The sequence below is a fragment of the Mustelus asterias genome, chromosome 15 (assembly GCF_964213995.1).
Source record: "Mustelus asterias chromosome 15, sMusAst1.hap1.1, whole genome shotgun sequence".
NCBI lineage: Eukaryota > Metazoa > Chordata > Chondrichthyes > Carcharhiniformes > Triakidae > Mustelus > Mustelus asterias.
The window spans coordinates 79,719,981-79,745,627 of NC_135815.1; the positions used below are offsets into that span (position 1 = coordinate 79,719,981).

General features: G+C 43.2%; 1 protein-coding gene across 13 annotated transcripts in view; it reads right to left on the minus strand.

Moving 5' to 3' along the window:
- Positions 1-25,647, minus strand: part of entpd6 (ectonucleoside triphosphate diphosphohydrolase 6) — a 72,044-nt gene that overhangs the window by 17,661 nt on the left and 28,736 nt on the right. For all 13 annotated transcript variants that reach the window (XM_078230224.1, XM_078230215.1, XM_078230212.1 and 10 more), the window contains 4 exons: positions 23,936-23,971; positions 22,239-22,327; positions 6,265-6,344; positions 1,897-1,961 (listed from right to left, as the gene is read on the minus strand). In XM_078230224.1, the coding sequence (XP_078086350.1) occupies positions 1,897-1,961; positions 6,265-6,344; positions 22,239-22,327; positions 23,936-23,971 (270 nt within the window). The remainder of the gene's footprint in view (positions 1-1,896; positions 1,962-6,264; positions 6,345-22,238; positions 22,328-23,935; positions 23,972-25,647) is intronic.

Consider the following 25,647-nt stretch of genomic DNA (forward strand, 5'->3'; position numbering starts at 1 on the left):
ATCATCGTGGGGGATGCTGGTGTGGAGTGCTGAGACATCCATTGTGACGAGGAGTGCTCCTGGTTCAACTGCTCCATGTGTGTTGAGTTTCTGTAGGAAGTCCGTAGTGTCACGACAAAAGCTGGGGGTTCTTTGTACAATGGGTTTCAGGATGCCCTCGACATAGCCGGAGAGGTTCTCGCACAGGGTCCCATTGCCCGATACGATGGGACGGCCGGGTGTGTTTGCCTTGTGTATCTTCAGGAGGCAGCAAAAAACCGCACCGACCTCCTCAGAAGACAAACACGGGACAAGGTGGACAGAGTACCCTTCGTCGTCCAGTACTTCCCCGGAGCAGAGAAGCTACGACATCTCCTCCGGAGCCTTCAACATATCATTGAAGACGACAAACATCTCGCCAAGGCCATCCCCACACCCCCACTTCTTGCCTTCAAACAACCGCACAACCTCAAACAGACCATTGTCCGCAGCAAACTACCCAGCCTTCAGGAGAACAGTGACCACGACACCACACAACCCTGCCACAGCAACCTCTGCAAGACGTGCCGGATCATCGACACGGATGCCATCATCTCACGTGAGAACACTATCTACCAGGTACATGGTACCTACTCTTGCAACTCGGCCAACATTGTCTACCTGATACGCTGCAGGAAAGGATGTCCCGAGGCATGGTACATTGGGGAAACCATGCAGACGCTACGACAATGGATGAATGAACACCGCTCGACAATCACCAGGCAAGACTGTTCTCTTCCTGTGGGGGAGCACTTCAGTGGTCACGGGCATTCAGCCTCTGATCTTCGGGTGAGCGTTCTCCAAGGCGGCCTTCACGACACACAACAGCGCAGAGCAGAAACTGATAGCCAAGTTCCACACACGAGGACGGCCTAAACGGGATCTTGGGTTCATGTCACACTATCGGTAACCCCCACAGCTTGTCTCCTGGACTTGCAGAATCTCACTGGCCATCCTGTCTGGAGACAATGCACATTTCTTTAACCTGTGCCTAATGCTCCCTCCACTCACATTGTCTGTATCTTTAAGACCTGATTAGCTGTAAAGATTCGCATTCTAATCAGTATTCTGTAACTTGATTTTGTGTCTCTGTATGCCCTGTTTGAGAGCAGATTTCCACTCCATCTGACGAAGGAGCAGCGCTCCGAAAGCTTATGGCATTTGCTACCAAATAAACCTGTTGGACTTTAACCTGGTGTTGTTAAAACTCTTACTCTGCTGAGTACTTCCAGCACTTTCTATTCTTCCCACTGTTGCTTCTTGCTCATGTCACCTCAGATACAAATAATACAACCTATTCCATGTTCTTTGTAACCATTACTTTATAATACAGAACTCTATCATTAAAGAGGATAACCAGTACAGCTAAATTGCCCATTTACACTTCGGGGCTGGATCACAAGTGTGATTTAAAATAAACTTTAAAAACATTTCATTCTCAGAATGTGAGCATCGCTGGCAAAACCAAAATCTGTTGCCCATTTATCATCACCCCAGAAGAGGTGGTGGTGAGTCACCTTGAAATGCTGCAGTTTGAGTGCTGAAGATACACCGACAGTGCTGCTCGGTGAAAAATTCTACAACTTTAAATCAGCAGAAGGATTAGTGAGGTAGGTCCAAGTTGAAATGGTATGACGGAGGTGGAGGTCCCCATGAACCAGTGTAAATGTGCAAACTTCATACGTTGTTCCATCATGTTGGGGAAGGGGAAGAAAAGAAGAGAAGAAAATGGCTGCATCGGTGGCCGGGGGGGGGGGGAAGGAGAACTCCCACTAAAGGAGTATAGCGAGCTTGCGTAGTCACACTCTATGGCAGGTGACTGGGTGTACACCTTGAAGTTGATGAAATTATGACCATTATGCTAACTTGCTAACTTACACTGTCTACCTTCAGTTCCTCCTAAAATTTCCAGTCTCGCTGACATCAAACCGAATCCTAGGTAGCTGAAAATAGAAAGCAATATTAGTGAAACGTAAGAGACTGAACTGGTCACCGAAATAAAAATCAGTTATTCCTACATTAATAACTGGCTCTAATGAATTATAAAGTAGATACCTAATCATGGAACTTGGATGAATTCTATACATTTATACAAAAAACAAAGAAAATTACAGAACAGGAACAGCCCTTCGGCCCTCAAAGCCTGCACCGACCATGCTACCCGACTTGATTAAAACCCCCTAAAAGAACAAAGAAAATTACAGCACAGGAACATACAGATGACAATCATATGAAATTGGACTTTGCTCTGAAATTGTCAGTTCAAAGTGCATGCATTTGTATTAATTGGAAACAAAACTATTTAAAAGTAACAGTAGAAAAATAAGCAATTAAGGCAATTGCTGGGGCCTTGAGAGAAATCTTTGTATCCTCACTGGCTATAGGGGAGGTCCCAGAGGATTGGAGAAAAGCCAATGTTGTTCCTTTGTTTAAGAAGGGTAGCAAGAATAATCCAGGTAATTACAGGCTGGTGAGCCTTACATCAGTGGTAGGGAAATTATTGGAGAGGATTCTTCGAGACAAAATTTACTCCCACTGGGAAATAACTGGACGTAATAGTGAGAGGCAACATGGTTTTGTGAAGGGGAGGTCGTGTCTCACTAACTTGATCGAGTTTACCGAGGAAGTGACGAAGATGATTAATGAGATTAGGGCAGTGGATGTTGTCTACATGGACTTTAGTAAGGCCTTTGACAAGGTCCCTCATGGCAGACTGGTGCAGAAGGTGAAGTCGCATGGGATCAGAGGTGAGCTGACAAGGTGCATACAAAAATGGCTCGGTCAAAGTAGACAGACGGTAGCAGTGGAAGGGTGCATTTCTGAATGGAGGGCTGTGACAAGTGGCGTTCCTCAGGGATCAGTGCTGTTTGTAATATAAATAAATGATTTGGAGGAAAATGTAACTGGATTGATTAATAAATTTGCGGATGACACAAAGGTTGGTGGATTTGCGGATAGCGATGAGAACCATCACAGGATACAGCAGGATATAGATCAGTTGGAGACTTGGGCGGAGAGATGGCAGATGGAGTTTAATCCGGACAAATGTGAGGTAATGCATTTTGGAAGGTCTAATACAGATAGGAAATATACAGCAAATGGCAGAATCCTTACGAGTATTGATAGGCAAAGGGACCTGGGTGTACAGGTACACAGGTCACTGAAAGTGGCAATGCAGGTGGAGAAGGTAGTCAAGAAGGCATACGGCATGTTTGCCTTCATCGGCCGGGGCATTGAGTTTAAAAATTGGCAAGTCATGTTGCAGCTTTATAGAACCTTAGTTAGGCCGCACTTGGAATATAGTGTTCAATTCTGGTCGCCACACTACCAGAAGGATATGGAGGCTTTGGAGAGGGTACAGAAAAGATTTACCAGGATGTTGCCTGGTATGGAGGGCATCAGCTATGAGGAGAGGTTGGAAAAACTTGGTTTGCTCTCACTGGAATGACAGAGGTTGAGGGGTGAACTGATAGAAGTCTATAAGATTATGAGAGGCATGGACAGAGTGGATAGTCAGAAGCTTTTTCCCAGGGTGGAAGAGTCAATTACTAGGGGGCACAGGTTTAAGGTGCGAGGGGCAAGGTTTAAAGGAGATGTATGAGGCAGGTTTTTTACACAACGGTGGTGGGTGCCTGGAACCCCTTGCGGGGGGAGGTAGTGGGAGCAGATACGATAGTGACTTTTAGGGGACGTCTTAACAAATACATGAATTTGATGGGAATAGAGGGATATGGTCCCCGGAAGGGTAGGGGGTTTTAGTTAAGTCGGGTAGCATGATCGGTGCAGGCTTGGAGGGTCGAAGGCCCTGTTCCTGCGCTGTAATTTTCTTTGTTCTTTGTTCAATGTCTAAAGATTACTATCAAGATTAAGGTACACAAGAAAACTGAAACTAAAAGCATCAAATCAAAGTTTTACAATGCAGGAGATGACCATTTGTCCCTGCACACTTGTGCTGGTTCACTGGAACTGCTATCCACTTCATTCCACTTCTTTTCTCTTTCACATATTAATTCACTCTTCATTTATAAGCTAATATGGATTATACCAATCACATTGCCCATTCAAAATTAATTGATATCTGAATCTACAATTGGCTCGCAGAACTTCACACGTTTTCTTTAGCTAATAGCCACAAGACAAACTGCCTTGATCTATGATTCAACAAGCTTAGGATTCCAGGAACCCACCTTTCCTTCCCTTCTTCTCCTTAGGTGCTGTCCAACTTTCTTTGTAGGATGATTCTGATAGTGGGGACAGGCTAACTTTCCATCAGATGTCAATCCTATCTCCCAGAACATTGTTCCAGACATCGTAGATCCCTATGCTGCTGCATCTTTCACCTACTATACTTGTCTAAATGTGATGTAAGGTACAATATACAGTACAGACACTGTAGTTTACTCGTGAATTTTGTTTTTTTTAAAAAAAGTTGAAGACTTCATCTTATAGCAAAAATTGATTTAAGAATTATTTTAAAACTACGTATCAAAATTACAACCTTACTGATTAAGTGGTTAATTCAACGGAGAAAGAAACATGATCAGGATTCAGTGAAATAAAATTCACAAAATTGTGCAGCTATTAGGTCATTCTACATTTTCAATATTTTAAGCTTGGAACCAACATTTTAATTAGCATTCTGACAAAATTGTCTACTTGATTGACACCCACCATACACCATTGCTACATGGACATGCATTGTTTTTCATCATTGCTGGGTTAAAATCCTGGATAACTACCCAGCAGCATAGTGGCAACACCTTCAACACAAGGACAGCAGCGGTTCAGGAATGTAACCGGCTGCAATCACCTTCTCAAGGGTGATGGAAATGTGCAACAAATGCTGGCCTTGCTAGCAAGGTCCATTTTCCAAGAAGCAATTTTCAAAAATTAATATGCAAATCTTAACACTCAAATGTTACATCAATCACACATAAATCAAACATTATCAATATAATGTGAAAAATCTCAAAAGCATCTAGAATCTTTACTGGTATTTCTTTTTGACAAAAAGAGTTTACTTTGGATTCCATCTATGATAAAGTAGAAGCTGGGCCAGGAATTCTAAACCTATGAATAAATCTTGACTACTATAAATCAACTTTGAAAGTACAAGATTCAGCAGACATGACCATGTTCAATATTATCCATTTTAATCTAATTGAGAGCACTTTTTATAACACCCAGGGTTGTGGCTTAAGATGAGCTTCTATGGTCAAAGCCCAACAACCTGTTCTCCATGATGTATTGAGTTGGTGAGGCTGGATTTTGAGGTATTGCCTCATGAATCCAGCACATATTGAATCATAGAATCATAGAAACCCTACAGTGCAGAAGGAGGCCATTCGGCCCATCGAGTCTGCACCGACCACAATCCCACCCAGGCCCTACCCCCACATATTTACCCACTAATCCCTCTAACCTATGCATCCCACGACTCTAAGGGGCAATTTTTTTTTTTAACCTGGCCAATCAACCTAACCCGCACATCTTTGGACTGTGGGAGGAAACCGGAGCACCCGGAGGAAACCCACGCAGACACGAGGAGAATGTGCAAACTCCACACAGACAGTGACCCGAGCCGGGAATCGAACCCAGGACCCTGGAGCTGTGAAGCAGCTATTGAGGCAATTGGTTGCAGACAGTAGCTTTAAGCAGCAATTGTGAACAATGGACCTTGACACGTTTGGTGCTGAAAAAAATACCATTGCAACTGGCACAAATAGGGAAAAATACAAAATGAGGACTGTAAGTATGGGAGTCCACACAAACAAAACCTTGCAGAGGGAAGAAAAAAAGTTAAAGCTTTGACGGCAAACACATCTCTGATGTTTAAACAAGTATGCTGATGGGACACAGAATCTCCAACAGAACAATTTCTGATGTAGAAATGTTTACAACAAGATCTTCATCTGTACCAAATCATTAGGAATTAACTCACAGCAGTATTCGAGTGTTCACAAGGTTTGGGGACACCCACAACATCATAAAACCTGTCTTTGACCTGTACTGACACTTGTTTCATGAAGGAAACATTCATATTTGAATTCTAAAGTGACTTCAAAGCTAGGGGAGAACAAATTAAGATATACAAACTCCACCTGACAATTTGTATAAATTTAAAACTGATTTTAATAAGTTAGCCAGGTTCATTTTCAACGGCTTAGATTTAAAAAATTTTTTATATACACAGTTTTGGTTTGTGTAATCATGACTGGCAGAATCAGAAAGAGGAATTCTACGAACCTGTGTGAGTAGAGTGTGTAAGTGCTATTGAACATCTGAATTGAGGTAATATAGTTAATAGGAGAGGTCTGGAGCGTCATCTACGGGGAAAAGGTACATTCAAAATTATTGTTGTTCAAAAGAATGAAACTAAAAACAGAAGCACTATACCACACAATATCTGACTGTAGCATTAAATGTACAATACAACATCAAATTGACACTTTCTACAAGGGTCAAACATATTATATTTATACAAAATATGCAAATCTGAAGGTCCACTGACATTGGGCGAGGAGACGATGGTATAGTGGTACCTGTGTCACCTGTATCAGCCATGTGTCAGTTCGAGCACTCTTGCCTCTGCATAGGAAGGTTGTAGGTTCAAGTCCTCCTCCAAAAACCTGAAGATAGAGTTTTGGTGTGGCACGGTGGCAAGCACTGCTGCCTCTCAGCGCCACAGTTCAATTGCAGCCTCGGGTGACTGGCTGTGTGGGGTTTGCATGTTCTCTCCGTGTTTGTGTGGGTCTCTTTCGGGTACTCCGATTTCCTCCCACACTTCAAAGATGTGCAGGTGAGGTGAATTGGCCATGCTAAATTGCCCCTTAGTGTCAGTGGGATTAGTAGGATAAATACGTGGGGTTACAGGGATAGGGCCTGGGTGGCATTGTTGTTGGTGCTGGCTCGATAGGCCAAATGGCCTCTTTCTGTACTGTGGGGATTCTATGGTAATGCCACTAGTCCAAAGGTTAATGCTCTGGGCTACGGGTTCAAATCCCACTACAGCAGCTGGTGGAATTTAAATTCAAGAAATAAATCTGGAATTGAAAGCTAGGTTTAGTAACGGTGACCATGAAACTACAATCGGGTAAAAACTCATGTGTTTCACTTGATTTTCTCTTGGGAAGGAAATCTGCCGTCCTTACTCGGTCTGACCTACATGTGACTCGAGACCCACAGCAATGTGGTTGGCTCAACCATTTTCTGAAATGGCCCAGGGAAGGGAAATTAGGTATCGTTGATAAATCCTGGTTCTGCCAGTGATACCCTCGCCTCATGAAAAAACAAAGACGACAAACAAAAATATCCTGTATGGCAATCATTGACTGGAACCAATTAAAAGGAAGTCAGGGAATGCATCAAGGCAAAAGAGAGAGCCTATAATGTGGCAAAGAGTAGTGGGAAGTCAGAAGATTGGGAAGGCTATAAAAACAAACAGAGGATAACAAAGAGAGAAATAAGGAAGGAGAGGATCAAATATGAAGGTAGGCTAGCCAGTAACATTAGGAATGATAGTAAAAGTTTCTTTAAATACATTAAAAACAAACGGGAGGCAAAAGTAGACATTGGGCCGCTCCAAAATGACGCTGGTAATCTAGTGATGGGAGACAAGGAAATAGCTGAGGAACTTAATAAGTACTTTGCGTCAGTCTTCACAGTAGAAGACATGAGTAATATCCCAACAATTCAGGAAAGTCAGGGGGCAGAGTTGAATATGGTTGCCATCACAAAGGAGAAAGTGCTAGAGAAACTAAAAGGTCTGAAAATTGATAAATCTCCGGGCCCAGATGGGCTACATCCTAGAGTTCTAAAGGAGATAGCTGAAGAAATAGTGGAGGCGTTAGTTATGATCTTTCAAAAGTCACTGGAGTCAGGGAAAGTCCCAGAGGATTGGAAAATCGCTGTTGTAACCCCACTGTTCAAGAAGGGAACAAGAAAAAAGATGGAAAATTATAGGCCAATTAGCCTAACCTCAGTTGTTGGCAAAATTCTAGAATCCATCGTTAAGGATGAGATTTCTAAATTCTTGGAAGTGCAGGGTCGGATTAAGACAAGTCAGCATGGATTTAGTAAGGGGAGGTCGTGCCTGACAAACCTGTTAGAGTTCTTTGAAGAGATAACAAATAGGTTAGACCAAGGAGAGCCAATGGATGTTATCTATCTTGACTTCCAAAAGGCCTTTGACAAGGTGCCTCACGGGAGACTGCTGAGTAAAATAAGGGCCCATGGTATTCGAGGCAAGGTACTAACATGGATTGACGATTGGCTGTCAGACAGAAGGCAGAGAGTTGGGATAAAAGGTTCTTTCTCAGAATGGCAACCGGTGACAAGTGGTGTCCCGCAGGGTTCAGTGTTGGGGCCACAGCTGTTCTCTTTATATATTAACGATCTAGATGACGGGACTGGGAGCATTCTGGCCAAGTTTGCCGATGATACAAAGATAGGTGGAGGGGCAGGTAGTATTGAGGAGGTGGGGAGGCTGCAGAAAGATTTAGACAGTTTAGGAGAGTGGTCCAAGAAGTGGCTGATGAAATTCAACGTGGGCAAGTGCGAGGTCGTACACTTTGGAAAAAAGAATAGAGGCATGGACTATTTTCTAAACGGTGACAAAATTCATAATGCTAAAGTGCAAAGGGACTTGGGAGTCCTAGTCCAGGATTCTCTAAAGGTAAACTTGCAGGTTGAGTCCGTAATTAAGAAAGCAAATGTAATGTTGTCATTTATCTCAAGAGGCTTGGAATACAAAAGCAGGGATGTACTTCTGAGGCTTTATAAAGCACTGGTTAGGCCCCATTTGGAGTACTGTGAGCAATTTTGGGCCCCACACCTCAGGAAGGACATACTGGCACTGGAGCGGGTCCAGCGGAGATTCACACGGATGATCCCAGGAATGGTAGGCCTGACATACGATGAACGTCTGAAGATCGTGGGATTATATTCATTGGAGTTTAGGAGGTTGAGGGGAGATCTGATAGAAACTTACAAGATAATGAACGGCTTAGATAGGATGGACGTAGGGAAGTTGTTTCCATTAACAGGGGAGACTAGGACGCGGGGGCACAGCCTTAGAATAAAAGGGAGTCACTTTAGAACAGAGATGAGGAGAAATTTCTTCAGCCAGAGAGTGGTGGGTCTGTGGAATTCATTGCCACAGAGGGCTGTGGAGGCCGAGACGTTGAGCGTCTTCAAGACAGAAATTGATAAATTCTTGATTTCTCGAGGAATTAAGGGCTATGGGGAGAGAGCGGGTAAATGGAGTTGAAATCAACCATGATTGAATGGTGGAGTGGACTCGATGGGCCGAATGGCCTTACTTCCGCTCCTATGTCTTATGGTCTTATGGTCTAAATATGACAGTGAGAGAAGTATTTACAAAGCAGCCTACCATGGCAATGAATTATTTTTGAAGTACATTTATTTTTATGTGAACAAATTCAGCAAAACAAGGCTATGAGCCGGGTGCAGGAAGGTGTGATTAGAAAGGCCAACTGGGTGTACTCAGACTGGCATGGACAAAATGGACCAAATGGCCTGTCTCTATGTTGTAACTTTTCTATTGTTCTAACTTGTGCATAATAGAGAGCCACAAATGGATGAATAGCTTGTTAAGCTGTTTTTACTAAAGACCAAATCTCTCTATTCTTCTTTGAACAGCACCATGGGATCTTTTATATCTAACTAAACAGATAGAACCATAGAACCATAAAACATTACAGCACAGAAACAGGCCTTTTGGCCCTTCTTGGCTGTGCCGAACCATTTTTCTGCCTTGTCCCACTGACCTGCACCTGGACCATATCCCTCCACACCCCTCTCATCCATGTACCTGTCCAAGTTTTTCTTAAATGTTAAAAGTGAGCCCGCATTCACCACTTCATCTGGCAGCTCATTCCACACTCCCACCACTTTCTGTGTGAAGAAGCCCCCCCCTAATATTCCCTTTAAACTTTTCCCCCATCACCCTTAACCCATGTCCTCTAGTTCTTTTCTCCCCTAGCCTCAGTGGAAAAAGCCTGCTTGCATTCACTCTATCTATACCTATCATAATTTTATACCCCTCTATCAAATCTCCCCTCATTCTTCTACGCTCCAGGGAATAAAGTCCTAACCTATTCAACCTTTCTCTGTAACTCAGTTTCTCAAGTCCCGGCAACATCCTTGTAAACCTTCTCTGCACTCTTTCAATCTTATTAATATCCTTCCTGTAATTAGGTGACCAAAACTGCACACAATACTCTAACTTCGGCCTCACCAATATCTTATACAACCTCGTAAGAGTTTTAACAACACCAGGTTAAAGTCCAACAGGTTTATTTGGTAGCAAATGCCATTAGCTTTCGGAGCGCTGCCGGCATCTTCACATCATTTATACAACCTCACCATAACATTCCAACTCTTATACTCAATACTTTGATTTATAAAGGCCAATGTACCAAAAGCACTCTTTACAAGCCTTTCTACCTGTGACGCCACTTTTAGGGAATTATGTATCTGTATTCCCAGATCCCTCTGTTCTACTGCACTCTTCAGTGTCCTACCATTTACCTTGTATGTTCTACCTTGGTTTGTCTTTCCAAAGTGCAATACCTCACACTTGTCTGCATTAGACTCCATCTGCCATTTTTCAGCCCATTTTTCTAGCTGGTCCAAATCCCTCTGTAAGCTTTGAAAACCTTCCTCACCTGTCCATTACACCTCCAATCTTTGTATCATCAGCAAATTTGCTGATCCAATTTACCACATTATTATCCAGATCATTGATATAGATGACAAACAACAATAGACCCAGCACTGATTCCTGTGGCACGCCACTAGTCACAGGCCTCCACTCAGAGAAGCAATCCTCCACTACCACTCTCTGGCTTCTTCAGCGTTGGATCTTCAGGTAAGCGTTCTCCAAGGCGGCCTTCACGACACACAACAGCGCAGAGTCACTGAGCAGAAACTGATAGCCAAGTTCCGCACACATGAGGACGGTCTAAACCGGGATGTTGGATTTATGTCACATTATCAGTAACCCCCACAGCTTGCCTCCTGGACTTGCACAATCTCACAAGCTGTACTGTCTGGAGACAATACACACCTCTTTAACCTGTGTTGAATGCTCCCTCCACCCACATTGTCTGTACATTTAAGACCTGGCTGGCTGTAGAGATTTGCATTCTAATCAGTATTCTGTAATTTGATTTCTGTGTCTGTGCCCTGTTTGAGAACAGAGACCACTCCATCTGACGAAGGAGCATTGCTCCGAAAGCTTATGGTATTTGCTACCAAATAAACCTGTTGGACTTTAACCTGGTGTTGTGAGACTTCTTACTGTGCTTACCCCAGTCCAACACCGGCATCTCCACATCATTCTTCCATTGAGCCAATGTCTAATCCAATTTACTACCTCTCCATGTATACCTAGCGACTGAACCTTCCTAACTAACCTCCCATGCGGGACCTTGTCAAGGGCCTTACTGAAGTCCATGTAGACAACATCCACTGCCTTCCCTTCATCCACTTTCCTGGTAACCTCCTCGAAAAACTCTAATAGATTGGTTAAACATGACCTACCACACACAAAGCCATGTTGACTCTCCCTAATAAGTCCCTGTCTATCCAAATATTTGTAGATCCTATCTCTTTGTACTCCTTCCAATAATTTACCTACTACTGACATCAAACTTAACGGCCTATAATTTCCCGCATTACTTTTTGAGCCTTTTTTAAACAACGGAACAACATGAGCTATCCTCCAATCATCCGGCACCTCACCCGTGGATACCGACATTTTAAATAGATCTGCCAGGGCCCCTGCAATTTCAACACTAATCTCCTTCAAGGTCAGAGGGAATACCCTGTCCGGTCCTGGGGATTTATCTACTCTGATTTGCCTCAAGACAGCAAGCACCTCCTCCCCTTTAATCTGTATAGGTTCCATGACCTCCCTACTTGTTTGCCTTATTTCCATAGACTCCATGCCAGTTTCCTTAATAAATACGGATACAAAAAACCCATTTAATATCTCCCCCATTTCTTTTGGTTCCATACATAGCCGACCACTCTGATCTTCAAGAGGACCAATTTTATCCCATACTATCCTTTTGCGCTTAATATACCTGTAGAAGCTCTTAGGATTATCCTTCACCTTGTCTGCTAAAGCAACCTCATGTCTTCTTTTAGCCCTCCTGATTTCTTTCTTAAGTAGTTTCTTGCACTTTTTATACTCCTCAAGCATCTTATTTGCTCCCTGTTGCCTATACATGTCATATATCTCTCTCTTCTTCTTTATCAGAGTTCCAATATCCCTCGAGAACCAAGGTTCCTTATTCTTATTCACTTTGCCTTTAATCCTGACAGGAACATACAAACTCTGCACTCTCAAAATTTCTCCTTTGAAGGCCTCTCACTTACCAATCACATCCTTGCCAGAGAACAGCCTGTCCCAATCCACGCTTTTTAGATCCTTTCTCATTTCTTCAAATTTGGCCTTTTTCCAGTTTAGAACCTCAACCCGAGGACCAGATCTATCTTTATCCATGATCAAGTTGAAACTAATGGCGTTATGATCACTGGAACCAAAGTGTTCCCCTGCACATACTTCCGTCACTTGTCCTAACTCGTTTCCTAATAGGAGATCTAATATTGCATCCTCTCTAGTTGGTACCTCTATATATTGATTTAGAAACTTTTCCTGAACACATTTTACAAACTCTAACCCGTCTAGACCTTTAACAGTATGGAAGTCCCAATCTATATGTGGAAAATTAAAATCCCCTACTATCACAACTTTATGTTTCCTGCAGTTGTCTGCTATGCTCTCTGCAGATTTGCTCCTCCAATTCTCGCTGACTATTGGGTGGTCTATAATATAACCCCATTAATGTGGTCATACCTTTCCTGTTTCTCAGCTCCACCCATATGGCCTCGGTAGACAAGCCCTCTAATCTGTCCTGCCTGAGCACTGCTGTAACATTTTCCCTGACTAGCAATGCCACCCCCCCACCCTTCATCCCTCTGCCTCTATCACGTCTGAAACATCGGAACCCTGGAACATTGAGCTGCCAGTTCTGCCCCTCCTGTAGCCAAGTTTCACTAATGGCTATAATGTCATAATTCCATGTGTCAATCCACGCCTTCAGCTCGTCTGCCTTCCCCACAATACTCCTGGCATTGAAATAGACACACCTCAGAAGATTATTACCACCACACACAATCCTTCTATTTGTGATTTTGCATGAACTATTAACATCATTTATTTTCACCCCCGCTCCACTATCTGCTCTGGCACTCTGGTTCCCATCCCCCTGCAAATCTAGTTTAAACCCTCCCCAATAACACTAGCAAACCTCCCTGCAAGTATATTGGTCCCCTTGTAGTTCAGGTGTAACCCGTCTCTCTTGTACAGGTCCCACCTGCCCCAGAAGAGGTCCCAATGATCTAGAAATCTGAAACCCTGCCCCCTACACCAGTTCCTCAGCCACGTGTTCATCCGCCCGAGCATCCTACTCTTACCCTCACTGGCACGTGGCACAGGTAGCAATCCTGAGATTACTACCCTCGGGGTCCTGCTTTTTAACTTCCTACCAAGCTCTCTATACTCACTCTTCAGGACCTCCTCACTCTTCCTTCCTACATCATTGATACCGATGTGTACCATGACATCTGGCTGATCACCCTCCCACTTCAGAATGCTGTGCACGCGATCAGAGACATCCCTGACCCTGGCACCCGGGAGGCAACAAACCATCCGGGAGTCTCTGTCATGACCACAGAACCTCCTGTCTGTACCTCTGACTATCGAGTCCCCTATCACTACCGCTCTCCTCTTCTTCCACCCTCCCTTCTGCGCTGCAGAGCCAGACTCAGTGCCAGAGATCCGGCTGCCGCAGCTTGCCCCAGGTAAGGCATCCCCCACAACAGTATCCAAATCGGTATACCTGTTGTGGAGGGGAATGGCCACAGGGAAACCCTGCTCTGCCTGCCCTTTCCCTTGCTTGACGGTAACCCAATTACCTGTGCGCTGTGCCTTTGACGTAACTGCCTCCCTGAAGCTACTATCTATAAACTCCTCATTCTCCCGAACATCTTATATGTATCTTCAACAACACAACAATGTCACTCAGCATTGAACTGAAATGACAAACCAAATTATGTACTCAAGTTTTGGAGTGGGTTTGGAGCCACAAACATCTGACTGGCATTTGCTAGTGTTACCAACTGTGTCAAGCAAACTCCTAACCAACTTAAGAGATGTCACTCCTGGGGGGGAAAATAATGTGTGTGTGTGGGGGGGGGGGGGGGGGGGACTATTTTCTTGAAGGAAATTACGTTTAAATTCTGCCTGAGCTGCAATAAAGAAAACATAAGCAAGGTGAAATTATCAGCTCCGTCACCCAACCTTTGCTCTCTGTAATAATCAACTTTGCAATCTTTAGCATCTAAAGGAAGTGTACATTTAAAGCAGCAGTAAATAAGCCAATATGCAAACTGAAGCTTTATCAGATTCTGATGTTAACTAATTTGCAAAGTAAAATTAATGTTTCTGCTTCTCATAAGCATGATTCCCTTGCTGAAACCAGTGGGGTCACCAGCTCATTGCAGCATCATAAGGCTAGTAACAGCTCTCTGGTACACTGCACTTTTTTCTGAAGGTCAGCTGAGAATAGAAACTCATTGTGTGGGAAATTCTGGAAGAGATCCTGCCTGCTGCTGCCAGTCTGCGGTGAAATGTTACAATGTGCTGCTTCACTGGGCTCTCTCCAACTTCAATACATTTAACTGGGCAAGTCATTTCAATCGGTTGGAAAAGGCAAACCTTGAGGAATGCCAAAAAGCAAAGGCTTGTTGCAACTAATCTTCTGTTCACAAGAGGAAACTCTTCAATTCTTACGTCAGAACCCTAGCCCAAGATAGCACAAAAAGTCTTGGTTGATATGGCAACTGCTGCTGAGTTTCCTGTTTCATGCTAACTTGGCTGTGCAGAGTAATTTATCAGGACAGGGCCGCAAAACAAGCAGAAATTGAACATGTTTTATGTTGATTCAAGGTATCGTAATGTTTCACAATGCAATCCCATTGCACAGAATGCATTAATTGCAGTGAATGCAACTCCCACTAGATGGCAATATAGTTGTTGTGATCTTGCAATAAGAGTCTTGAGTTTGGATAATGAAAAGCTCTAATAGTCATTCAGTTAAGTGCGGACTGTATTGTACATCAGAGGAGCAATTAGATGTTATGTTAAATAAAATGAGGTTAACAGTAGCAACTAATAAATTACGAAACATGAAAATACTCAGCCCTTAGATACAACATCAGCACAAACCAATTACCTTCCTCACAAATTCTCAACAATACACCACTGTTTGCCTTCTGCAGTGCTTTTTAAAGTAATTCCTGTGCTCAGAAAGTTAAATATCAGAGGTTTGATCATCTCCCTATTTTTAGCAGCAGCATCAGAAAATCCCAGACCTGGTAAAGTAAGACCTGAGGCGAAGTGTAGCTACCTGGACTTTGCCCCATCAATCTGTCTTCAATCTAACTTTATAAGAACATCTCCCCACTACATCAGATTACAGAGTCGATTTACAGAGAAACCATTTGCTCAGAAGGAAACTTTTATTCTGACAATCTTGGTTGGATTTTGAATTTGTTCAGAGGAAAGCAGGATACAAAACCTGCAGACCCATCCTCCTTGAAGCGCAGCATAACAACAGGATTCAGTCCTAGCTTGAGAAACGAGAGTGTATTATAACACCATCGAAACCCATTAACTTCATTATTAGCCTGAACCACTGCTGGGCCTCAATTATTCTTCATAACACTCATTAGCGTTTAGGTGAAATTTAAATTTGGGTTACAAAAGCTTTTAAAGTTATATTACAGAATTATGTGGGCAAAGTAACTGGTTATAATAGGTATATAGGCGCAGTAGCAGCCATAATTCAATCCCTCGAGCTGGTTCTGCCACTCACTTAGATTGTGGTTGATCTGCACCTCAATTCTATTTACCCCTCCAGCTTTGGTCATACCTCTCGACATCTCTAACAAAGATCTGTCAGTCCTGACAGTCTGAATTGACCCAACATCCACAGCTTTTTTCAAGGTGCGGTTGTAGGAAGAGAGTTCCAGATTCATGTTACCTCGTGCATGTGTAAACTGCTCCACGTTTCACTGCTGAAACCTAGCTCCAATTTTAATACTGCATATCCTTGTTGTGAATTCCTCCATCAGAGGAAACTACCATGGCGCACCTACTTTGTTGAATCCTTTTATCATTTTCAACATCCCGATTAGATCCATCCCTCTCCCTGGTAAATAAATGTCAGAAGCTGAATCAGACCGTTCAGAACCCTGGTGCTGTATTTTACATTGCTACAACCTGCTTACAGAAATGATAAGGATGAGCTACCAGCACATATTTGCTCCATCACTAAGGCCTACCCATCTTCACCCAGCTCTACTCGTTTCAACTCACATGCTGCTGAAATTCTCATCCACAGCTTTGCTACCACTTGACTATTCCAACAGCCTCCTGGTTAGCTTACACCTTCTACGCTATCTAAGCTCAGCTAAAATTCTATCCTCTCAAGTAACATTCCTGTAAATCAGGAATTGGAGGGGGAGGGAGGGAGGAACTCAACAAAGTTGCAAGTGGTATTTATCAAACTGTTGGACCTGCAGTCTGATAAGTCCCCGGGTCTTGATGGATTCATCCTGGGGTCTGAAAATAGATGGCGAGTTAGATTGGCGATTTTAATCTGCAGAGAATTAACTAGATTCAGGGACGATACCATTAGATTGGAAAATCCATCAATTAGATTAGAAATTAGATCAAAAACTCCTTTTTTCAAAAAGGGAAGGAGACAGAAAGCAGGATACTACAAGCCAGTTAACTTAAAATCTGCTGTAGGGAAAACGTTAGAAGTTATTTTGTTAAAGACATTATAACAGGGCACTTGGAAAAATCAAGGTAATCAGGCAGAGTCAACATGTATTGTGAAAGGGAAATCATGTTGAACCAATTTATTGGAGCCCTGTGAAGAAGAAACACATGTGAATAAAGGGATGTACCGTACTTAGATTTTCAAAAATCATTTGATAAGGTGCCACATGAAAGGCTATTGCAGAAAGTAAAAGCTCAGTGTAGGAGGTAACATATTGATATGGACTGAAGATTGGCTGGTTAACAGGAAACAGGGATAAATGGTTCATTTTCAGATTGGCAATCTGTAACTCAGAGTGCCACAGAGATCAGTGCTGGGGCCTCGTCTTTTTACGATTTATATAAATGATTTGGATGAAGGGACTGAAGGTAAAGTTGCTAAATTTTCCAATGTCACAAAGATAGGTAGGAAAGCAAGTTCTGAAGAGAACACAAGGAGGCTACAATAGATAGGTTAGGTGAGTGGGCAAAGATCCGGCAAATGGAGTATAATGAGGGGAAAATGTGAAGATGTCAATTTTGACAAGATGAACAAAAAAGAAGCATATTATCCAAAAAGGTGACAGGTTGCAGAGCTGTGATATCCAGAGTGATCAAGGTGTTCCAATGCATGAATTGCTAAAAACCCCCCAGAAAATTCTGGAAAAACTTGGGTCTGGCAGTATTTGTGGAGAGAGAAACAGAATTGACTCAATTTCCGATTTCCAACATCTGCAGTTTTTTGCTTTTATTCATGAATCTCAAGGGCTTAGTATGCAGGTACAGCAAATAATTAGCAAAACTAATAGAACATTATTGTTTATTGTGAGGGCAATTGAATACAAAAATAGAGAGGTTATGCTTCAGTTATACAGGCCATTGGTGAGACCACATTTGGAGTACTGTGTGCAACATTGGTCTCCATTTAAGGAAGGATATAAATGCATTGGAAGTAGTTCAGAGGAGCTTTATTAGACTGTTAATCAGGAATGGGTGGGTTGTCTTATGAGGAAAGACTGGTCAGGCTGGGTTTGTATCCACTGGAGTTTAGAAGAATAATAGGTGACTTGACTGAAACACAAGATCGTAAGGGGTGCTGACAGGGTGGATATGGAGAGCATGTTGCCTCTTGTGGAAAAATAGGGGTCAGCCATTTAAGACAGAGTTGAGGAAAAGCATTTCCTCTCAGAGTGTCGCAAGTCTTTAAAATTCGATATCTCAAAAGACGACTGAGGCATTGTCTTTGAATACCTTTAAGGCAGAGCTAGACAGATTTTTGATAAGCAAGGGAATGAAATGTTATCGGGATAGGCATGATGTGGAGTCGAGGTTACAATCAGATCAGCCATGATCTTATAGAATGACAGAAAAGACTCAAGGAGACCAGTAGCCTACTCCTGCTCCAATTCACATGTTTGTATACAAGACCATAAGACATAGGAGCAGAATTAGGCCACTCGGCCCATTGAGTCTGCTCTGCCATTCAATCATGGCTGATATTTTTCTCATCCCCATTCTGCCGCCTTTTCCCCATAACCACTGGTATGCTCATATCCTATCTTGCACCAAAAGTTCCATTCACCTATCAACCCTGTGCTCACTGACTTACATTCACTTTTTGTATAGCAATGTTGCAAATTTAAAATTCTCAGCCTTGTTTTCAAATGCCTCTGAGGACTTGACCCTCCCTTGTTTCTGTAACCTTCTCTAATCTTCCAGCCCTTAGGTCTCTGCGCTCTTTCAATTCTGGCTTCTTGTATTAATGGCTAAGGCTTCAGCTTCTGCAATTGCCACCAAAAACTTCACCATCACTCTACTCCTTTTGGACACCACTTAAAACCTCTCTATTCTGCCCTACCATGTCTTTACGTGGTTCGGTGTCAGTTTGCTAATGCTCCTGTCAAGTGCCTTGGGACTATGTTGAACATCCGATCGAAATGCAAATTGATGTCCGAAACTCCTAGGGAGTAAAAGCCAAGTTTGTGTCCTTCATCATAAACCCTTTATCTATTCTGCTAGGGCAACTGATTAATAATTTTGATGGATGAGTGGATAGAATTCAGTACATAAAATGCCATGCAGTTAAAAGAAAACCTGACTTCTTTAAGTCATTAAAAATCATTGGCCTTGATTGTAAATGAATGGAACTGTGGCAGTTGATTCCCCAACACATTAGACACCCAAATAATAACGGCAGAATTTAATTTATTCAGTCACCAGTAGTGGAGCTGGCCACATGCAGTGACCACCGCATCGGTATTGGACAGACTCCTGTGTAATGCCCTGGATAGCTTACCACAGTAAGAAGTCTCACAACACCAGGTTAAAGTCCAACAAGTTTATTTGGCAGCACAAGCTATCAGAGCGCTGCTCCTTCATCAGGTGAGTGAGGACTTGCGTTCACAAACAGCGCATATAAAGACACAAACTGAATATACAAGGTAATGGTTGGAATGCGAGTCTTTACAGGTAATCAAATCTTAAAGGTACAGACAATGTGAGTGGAGAGAGGGCCAAGCACAGGTTAAAGAGGTGTGTATTGTCTCCAGCCAGGACAGTTAGTGAGATTTTGCAAGCCCAGGCAAGTTGTGGGGGTTACAGATAGTGAGACATGAACCTAAGATCCCGGTTGAGCGTCCTCATGTGTGCGGAACTTGGCTATCAGTTTCTGCTCAGCGATTCTGCATTGTCGTGTGTCGTGAAGGCCGCTTACCCGAAGATCAGAGGCTGAATGCCCGTGACTGCTGAAGTGTTCATCGACTGGAAGGGAACACTCCTGCCTGGTGATTGTCGAGCGGTGTTCATTCATCTGTTGTCGTAGCGTCTGCATGGTCTCCCCAATTTACCATGCCTCAGGACATCCTTTCCTGCAGCGTATCAGGTAGAAAACGTTGGCCGAGTCGCAACAGTATGGATGGTGTTCTCGCATGAGATGATGGTATCCGTTGTCGATGGTCCGGCATGTCTTGCAGAGGTTGCTGTGGCAGGGTTGTGTGGTGTCATGGTCACTGTTCTCCTGAAGGCTGGGTAGTTTGCTGCGGACAATGGTCTGTTTGAGGTTGTGCGGTTGTTTGAAGGCAAGAAGTGGGGTGTGGGGATAGCCTTGGCGAGATGTTCGTCTTCATCGATGACATGTTGAAGGCTCCGGAGAAGATGTCGTAGCTTCTCTGCTCCAGGGAACTACTGGACGACGAAGGGTATTCTGTCCGCCGTGTCCCGTGTTTGTCTTCTGAGAAGGTCAGTGCCGTTTTTCGCTGTGGCATGTCAGAACTGTCGATCGATGAGTTGAGCATCATATCCTGTTCTTATGAGGGCATCTTTCAGCGTCTGTAGGTGTCTGTTGCGATCCTCCTCATCTGAGCAGATCCTGTGTATACGGAGGGCTTATCCGTAGGGGATGATTTCTTTAACGTGTTTAGGGTGGAAGCTGGAGAAGTGGAGCATCGTGAGGTTATCCGTGGGCTTGAGGTACAGTGAAGTGCTGAGGTGACTGTCCTTGATGGAGATGCGTGTGTCCAAGAATGCAACCGATTCCGGAGAGTAGTCCATGGTGAGTCTGATGGTGGGATGGAACTTGTTGATGTCATCGTATAGTTGTTTCAATGATTGTTTAGCATGAATCCAAAGGAAAAAAATGTCATCGATGTATCTAGCGTATAGCATCGGTTGAAGATCCTGTGCGGTGAAGATGCCTTGTTCGAACCTTTGCATAAAGATGTTGGCATATTGAGGAGCGAATTTGGTCCCCATGGCTGTTCCGTGCGTCTGGATGAAAAACTGGTTGTTGAAGGTGAAGACGTTGTGGTCCAGGATGAAGCGGATGAGTTGTAGTCTGTTGTGATCCTCCTCATTTGAGCAGATCCTGTGTATACGGAGAGCTTGTCCGTAGGGGATGGCTTCTTTAACGTGTTTAGGGTGGAAGCTGGAGAAGTGCTCCACTTCTCCAGCTTCCACCCTAAACACGTTAAAGAAGCCATCCCCTACGGACAAGCCCTCCGTATACACAGGATCTGCTCAGATGAGGAGGATCGCAACAGACACCTATAGATGCTGAAAGACGCCCTCATGAGAACAGGATATGGCGCTCGACTCATCGATCGACAGTTCCGGCGTGCCACAGCGAAAAACCGCGCCGTCCTCCTCAGAAGACAAACATGGGACATGGCGGACAGAGTACCCTTCGTCATCCAGTACTTCCTCGGAGTGGAGAAGCTACAACATCTTCTCTGGAGCCTCCAACATGTCATCGATGAAGATGAACATCTCGCCAAGGCCACCCCACACCTCCACTTCTTGCCTTCAAACAACCGCACAACCTCAAACAGACCATTGTCCGCAGCAAACTACCCAGCCTTCAGGAGAACAGTGACCACGACACCACACAACCCTGCCACAGCAACCTCTGCAAGACGTGCCGGATCATCGACAGGGATACCATCATCTCACGTGAGTACACCGTCCACCAGATACACGGTACATACTGTTGCGACTCGGCCAACGATGTCTACCTGATACGCTACAGGAAAGGATGTCCTGAGGCATGGTGCATTGGGGAGACCATGCAGATGCTACGACAACGGATGAATGAACACCGCACGACAATCATCAGGCAGTGGTGTTCCCTTCCAGTCGGGGAACACTTCAGCAGTCATGGGCATTCAGCCTCTGATCTTCGGGTAAGCGTTCTCCAAGGCGGCCTTCACGACACACGACAACGCAGAATCGCTGAGCAGAAACTGATAGCCAAGTTCCGCACACGAGGACGGCCTCAACCGGGATCTTGGGTTCATGTCACACTATTTGTAACCCCCACGACTTGCCTGGGCTTGCAAAATCTCACTAACTGTCCTGGCTGAAGACAGTACGCACCTCTTTAACCTGTGCTTGGCCCTCTCTCCACTCACATTGTCTGTATGTTTAAGACTTGATTACCTGTAAAGACTCGCATTCCAACCATTATCTTGTAAATTGAGTTTGTCTCAGTATATGCCCTGTTTGTGAACACAAGTCCTCATTCACCCGTTGAAGGAGCAGCGCTCCGAAAGCTTGTGCTGCCAAATAAACCTGTTGGACTTTAACCTGGTGTTGTGAGTCTTCTTACTGTGCTTATCCCAGTCCAACGCCGACATCTCCATATCATAGCTTACCACAACCATCGAGGGCCATTTAAAATTAAGTACAAAATATCAATCACTGCCCGTGGAACTGACCTTTAGAGGAGAGAAAGGAAGAAAACTGGGCAGGATTAAAGAAAGATAAATCAAATTGTCAAAGGGTTAATTTATGGGGGAAATAAACTTACCTCACTGTGAGGCAAAAATGTAATCTGGGTAGAACCTCCTCCAAGATCAAGTATTCCAGAAGTATTGTGCTTTGACCCTTGTAGGCTATCTAAAAGAAAATAAGCTACAATGAACACTGAAAGTTCATCATATGGAAGAAGGAATTAAAAAGAACAGCACTGTGGGTGTACCTACACCATATGGACTACAGCAGTTTAAAAAGGCAGCCCATCATCACCTTCTCAAGCACAATTAGGGATGGGCAATAAATGCTGGCATAGCCATTGACACCCACACACCATGAACAAATAAAATAAATAAATGCATCATTTAATAAACTGCCTCTCAATATTAAAAAAAATTGAACTATGAAAAGACTAGCCAGTCTCCATGGATACTTTTCTCAGGTAACTTGCAGGCTGAAGTAGTCTGTTAATCAGGTCTATCCCATACTTCCTCACAGGGTTGGGAAGGTTTGTCCGGGATCAGATAGAGATTAAATTATAATTATTGGACGTTTCTCTGGTCAAAAAAAAACAAATGAGTGGCACAGTGGTTAGCACTGCTGCCTCACAGCACCAGGGACCTGGGTTCAAATACAGCCTCAGGTGTCTGTGTGGAGTTTGCACATTCTCCCAGTGTCTGTGTGGGTTTCCTCCCACACTCCAAAGATGTGCAGGATAGGTTGATTGGCCCCTTAGTGTTAGGGTAAATTAGCAGGGTAAATACATGGGTTACAGGGATAGGGCATGGGTGAGATTGTTGTCAGTGCAGACTTGATAGGCCGAATGGCCTCCTTCTGCACTGTAGGGATTCTATGATTCTATGAAATTCCTGCCAGAAGGCAAAGAGGAAACACTCTCCTTCCTGAAAACTGCAAACTCATTAGCAGTCAATCTGAGCCCAAAAGATTGACAACCATCCGCACAATTTAGTCCAGTGGAACATTCGGATAAGAAGTTACAAAAGGCTGAATGAGTCCAAGGAGAGTTGAGCTCAGGTGGGAAAGGGGGAGTTTATAGTAACCTTGATGTGGCCTCCATCTCAGGGAACTAGCTGCCTAAAACAGCAAGCATGATGCCAGGCAGTGAAAAGATCATGAGAGTAAGGTTGGGTGGGCCAGGAGGGATTGGGAGAGACTCCCTGGGGTAATAATTTACCAGAGAGGGGGACAGGTCCAAAAATGTAGAAAGGAGAAACTGGGAAAAAAAAAATTCTTATACAATGGAGGGGAAATTGAAGTGAGTGGAAAGAAATTGTGCCATGCAGAGGTGGTGTGACTGGAATGGTGTTGCCCAAGTAAAGAGCACATGATATACAGAGTATGTTTAATATATTATGACTAGAAAACAAGTAGGTCCCTTGTGGCAGTGTTTATGGATAGTATGGAAATTAGTGCTAATTGAGCTGCTAATCTGGCCTGGTCCTTTAAGGCCATCGCTTGTGTAGTCATGGGATTTGCAGGTGGAAGCAATTAGGTTTATCATTATTGTTGTAAAATTGAACAGCATTGAAATAAGCCAAATAAGCTTTGAATAAGCATTCAGAATATATAAATAAGCAAATAAGCATTCAATAAGCATTGAAATTGAACAAATTGAACATTACTTGTAAATGTTATTAAAACCTGGTGCTAATACTTCAGTGCATTTCAATTGTGTAGAACAAGCAACCATTTGTATCATTCAATTGAAACTCTCTACAGACTGTTGCTTACCTATTAAAAAGTTGACAGTAATCCAAGCAGAGATACCTGCAATTACAAGGCACTAGTTATGGGAAAATAAATGATCAGTAACAGTATAGCATCTACTAATAAGACCCTTGGTGTCACATTTCACATGAAGTTTATCAGCAAAGCACTGTAAGAGCGACTAACTAACACTGAGATGCTAAAATTCAATGCACGAAGTTTTAAGGGTTGTTTTTAAATATGAACATTGAATTTATCTCACAATACAGAATCAAAGAGTAAAGCAGAAGTCACTCAACCCATGGTGCTTGTGCTGGCTTTTGAAAATTATCCAGTTAACCCCATTCTTTTTCCTTCCCCTTTATTCTTACAAAATTTTCACCTTCAAGTATTTATCCAACTCTCTTTTGAAAGCTATTTTTGAATCTCCTTTAACCATCCTTTCAAACAGTACATTCAAGATATTGACACCTGTACAAAAAAAACTGCTCTGTCACCTGGCTCTTTTGCCAATTATCTTAAATCTGCATCCTCTAGTTACTGACCCTTCTATCAGTGGAAACAGCTTCTCCTTGTTAACTCTACCAAAACCATTCATGATTCAGAACAACTCCACCAAACCTCCCCTTCGACTTCTACGCTCTAAAGTGATAAACCCCAGCTTCTGTAGCTTCCCCATTCCTGGTAACATTCCAGTAAATCTCACTGATCTCTAATCCAAGATCTATGTAAAATGATTTGGCTTATTTCAACCTAGGCTTGTGCTCAGTGGGTTTAACTCTCAGATAATGCCAGGGAGAGGAACCTTAATAAGTTCTGAGAAACTTGAAATAATGAAACTTCTCCCTTGTCCTTCTTCCCTGATGCAAAAACTCTCCTTCCCTCTGCGTGCTTACTTTTCTCTACGTGTCTCTCTCACTTTTCTTTATTAAGTGACTATTTTCTTTTTTTTAAAAAAAGAAAGCCTGTAACTGATAGATAACATATATTACTTTGGAGATAGAAATGAGGAAGCACAGCGAGAAGATCAGTGGGGAGCAGGGATTAAAAGGAAAGTGCCTGTGAGTTGCTGCAACATTAAAAGACAGATCAGGGTCAGGGCCAGCAGCTGAGAGTGAGCATTATAGAGGAGGTTTGAGCTACAAGGAAAGATTGCAGAAACCTGGGTTTTCAGACTTGGAGTGAGAGGTCATCTTAGAGTTTTACAAGCTAGATATTCAAGATTGATAATGGCATGGGACATAAATCTTAAAATTCTTTAAACTAAATTGCATGAGTAGGACAAGGAGCCATGGGATCCTATTAATATAAGGTAAATTTAGGACTCAATATGAAGATTTTTTCAGAAAGACTAATCAATTCTTAGAATTGCCTTTGAAACACAAAAATCCTGTTATCATTAAAGAGCCATTCAATTGGGAATGGAAGGACTTTGAACAAAGATGAGATAACTGGCCTTCTTCATCTATGATTAACTTGTGATCCCCTGAATTCAGCAGCAGGATTGACTTGTCATTTTCTACATGGTGTGGTTGTAACATTTTTCACACCATGGATTACTGGATTATCACCGTCAGCAAAGTAAACAGCCAGCACTACCCCTCTTCATGATATATAAGATCGGAGTTTGAATCTGGCTGAGTATCATGAGAGAAGGTAGATTTGTTATTGTGGCACATCACTGTGTGACATCTGAAGTGCAGTTGTTTAGAAAGGAAGAAAGAGATGCAGAAAAA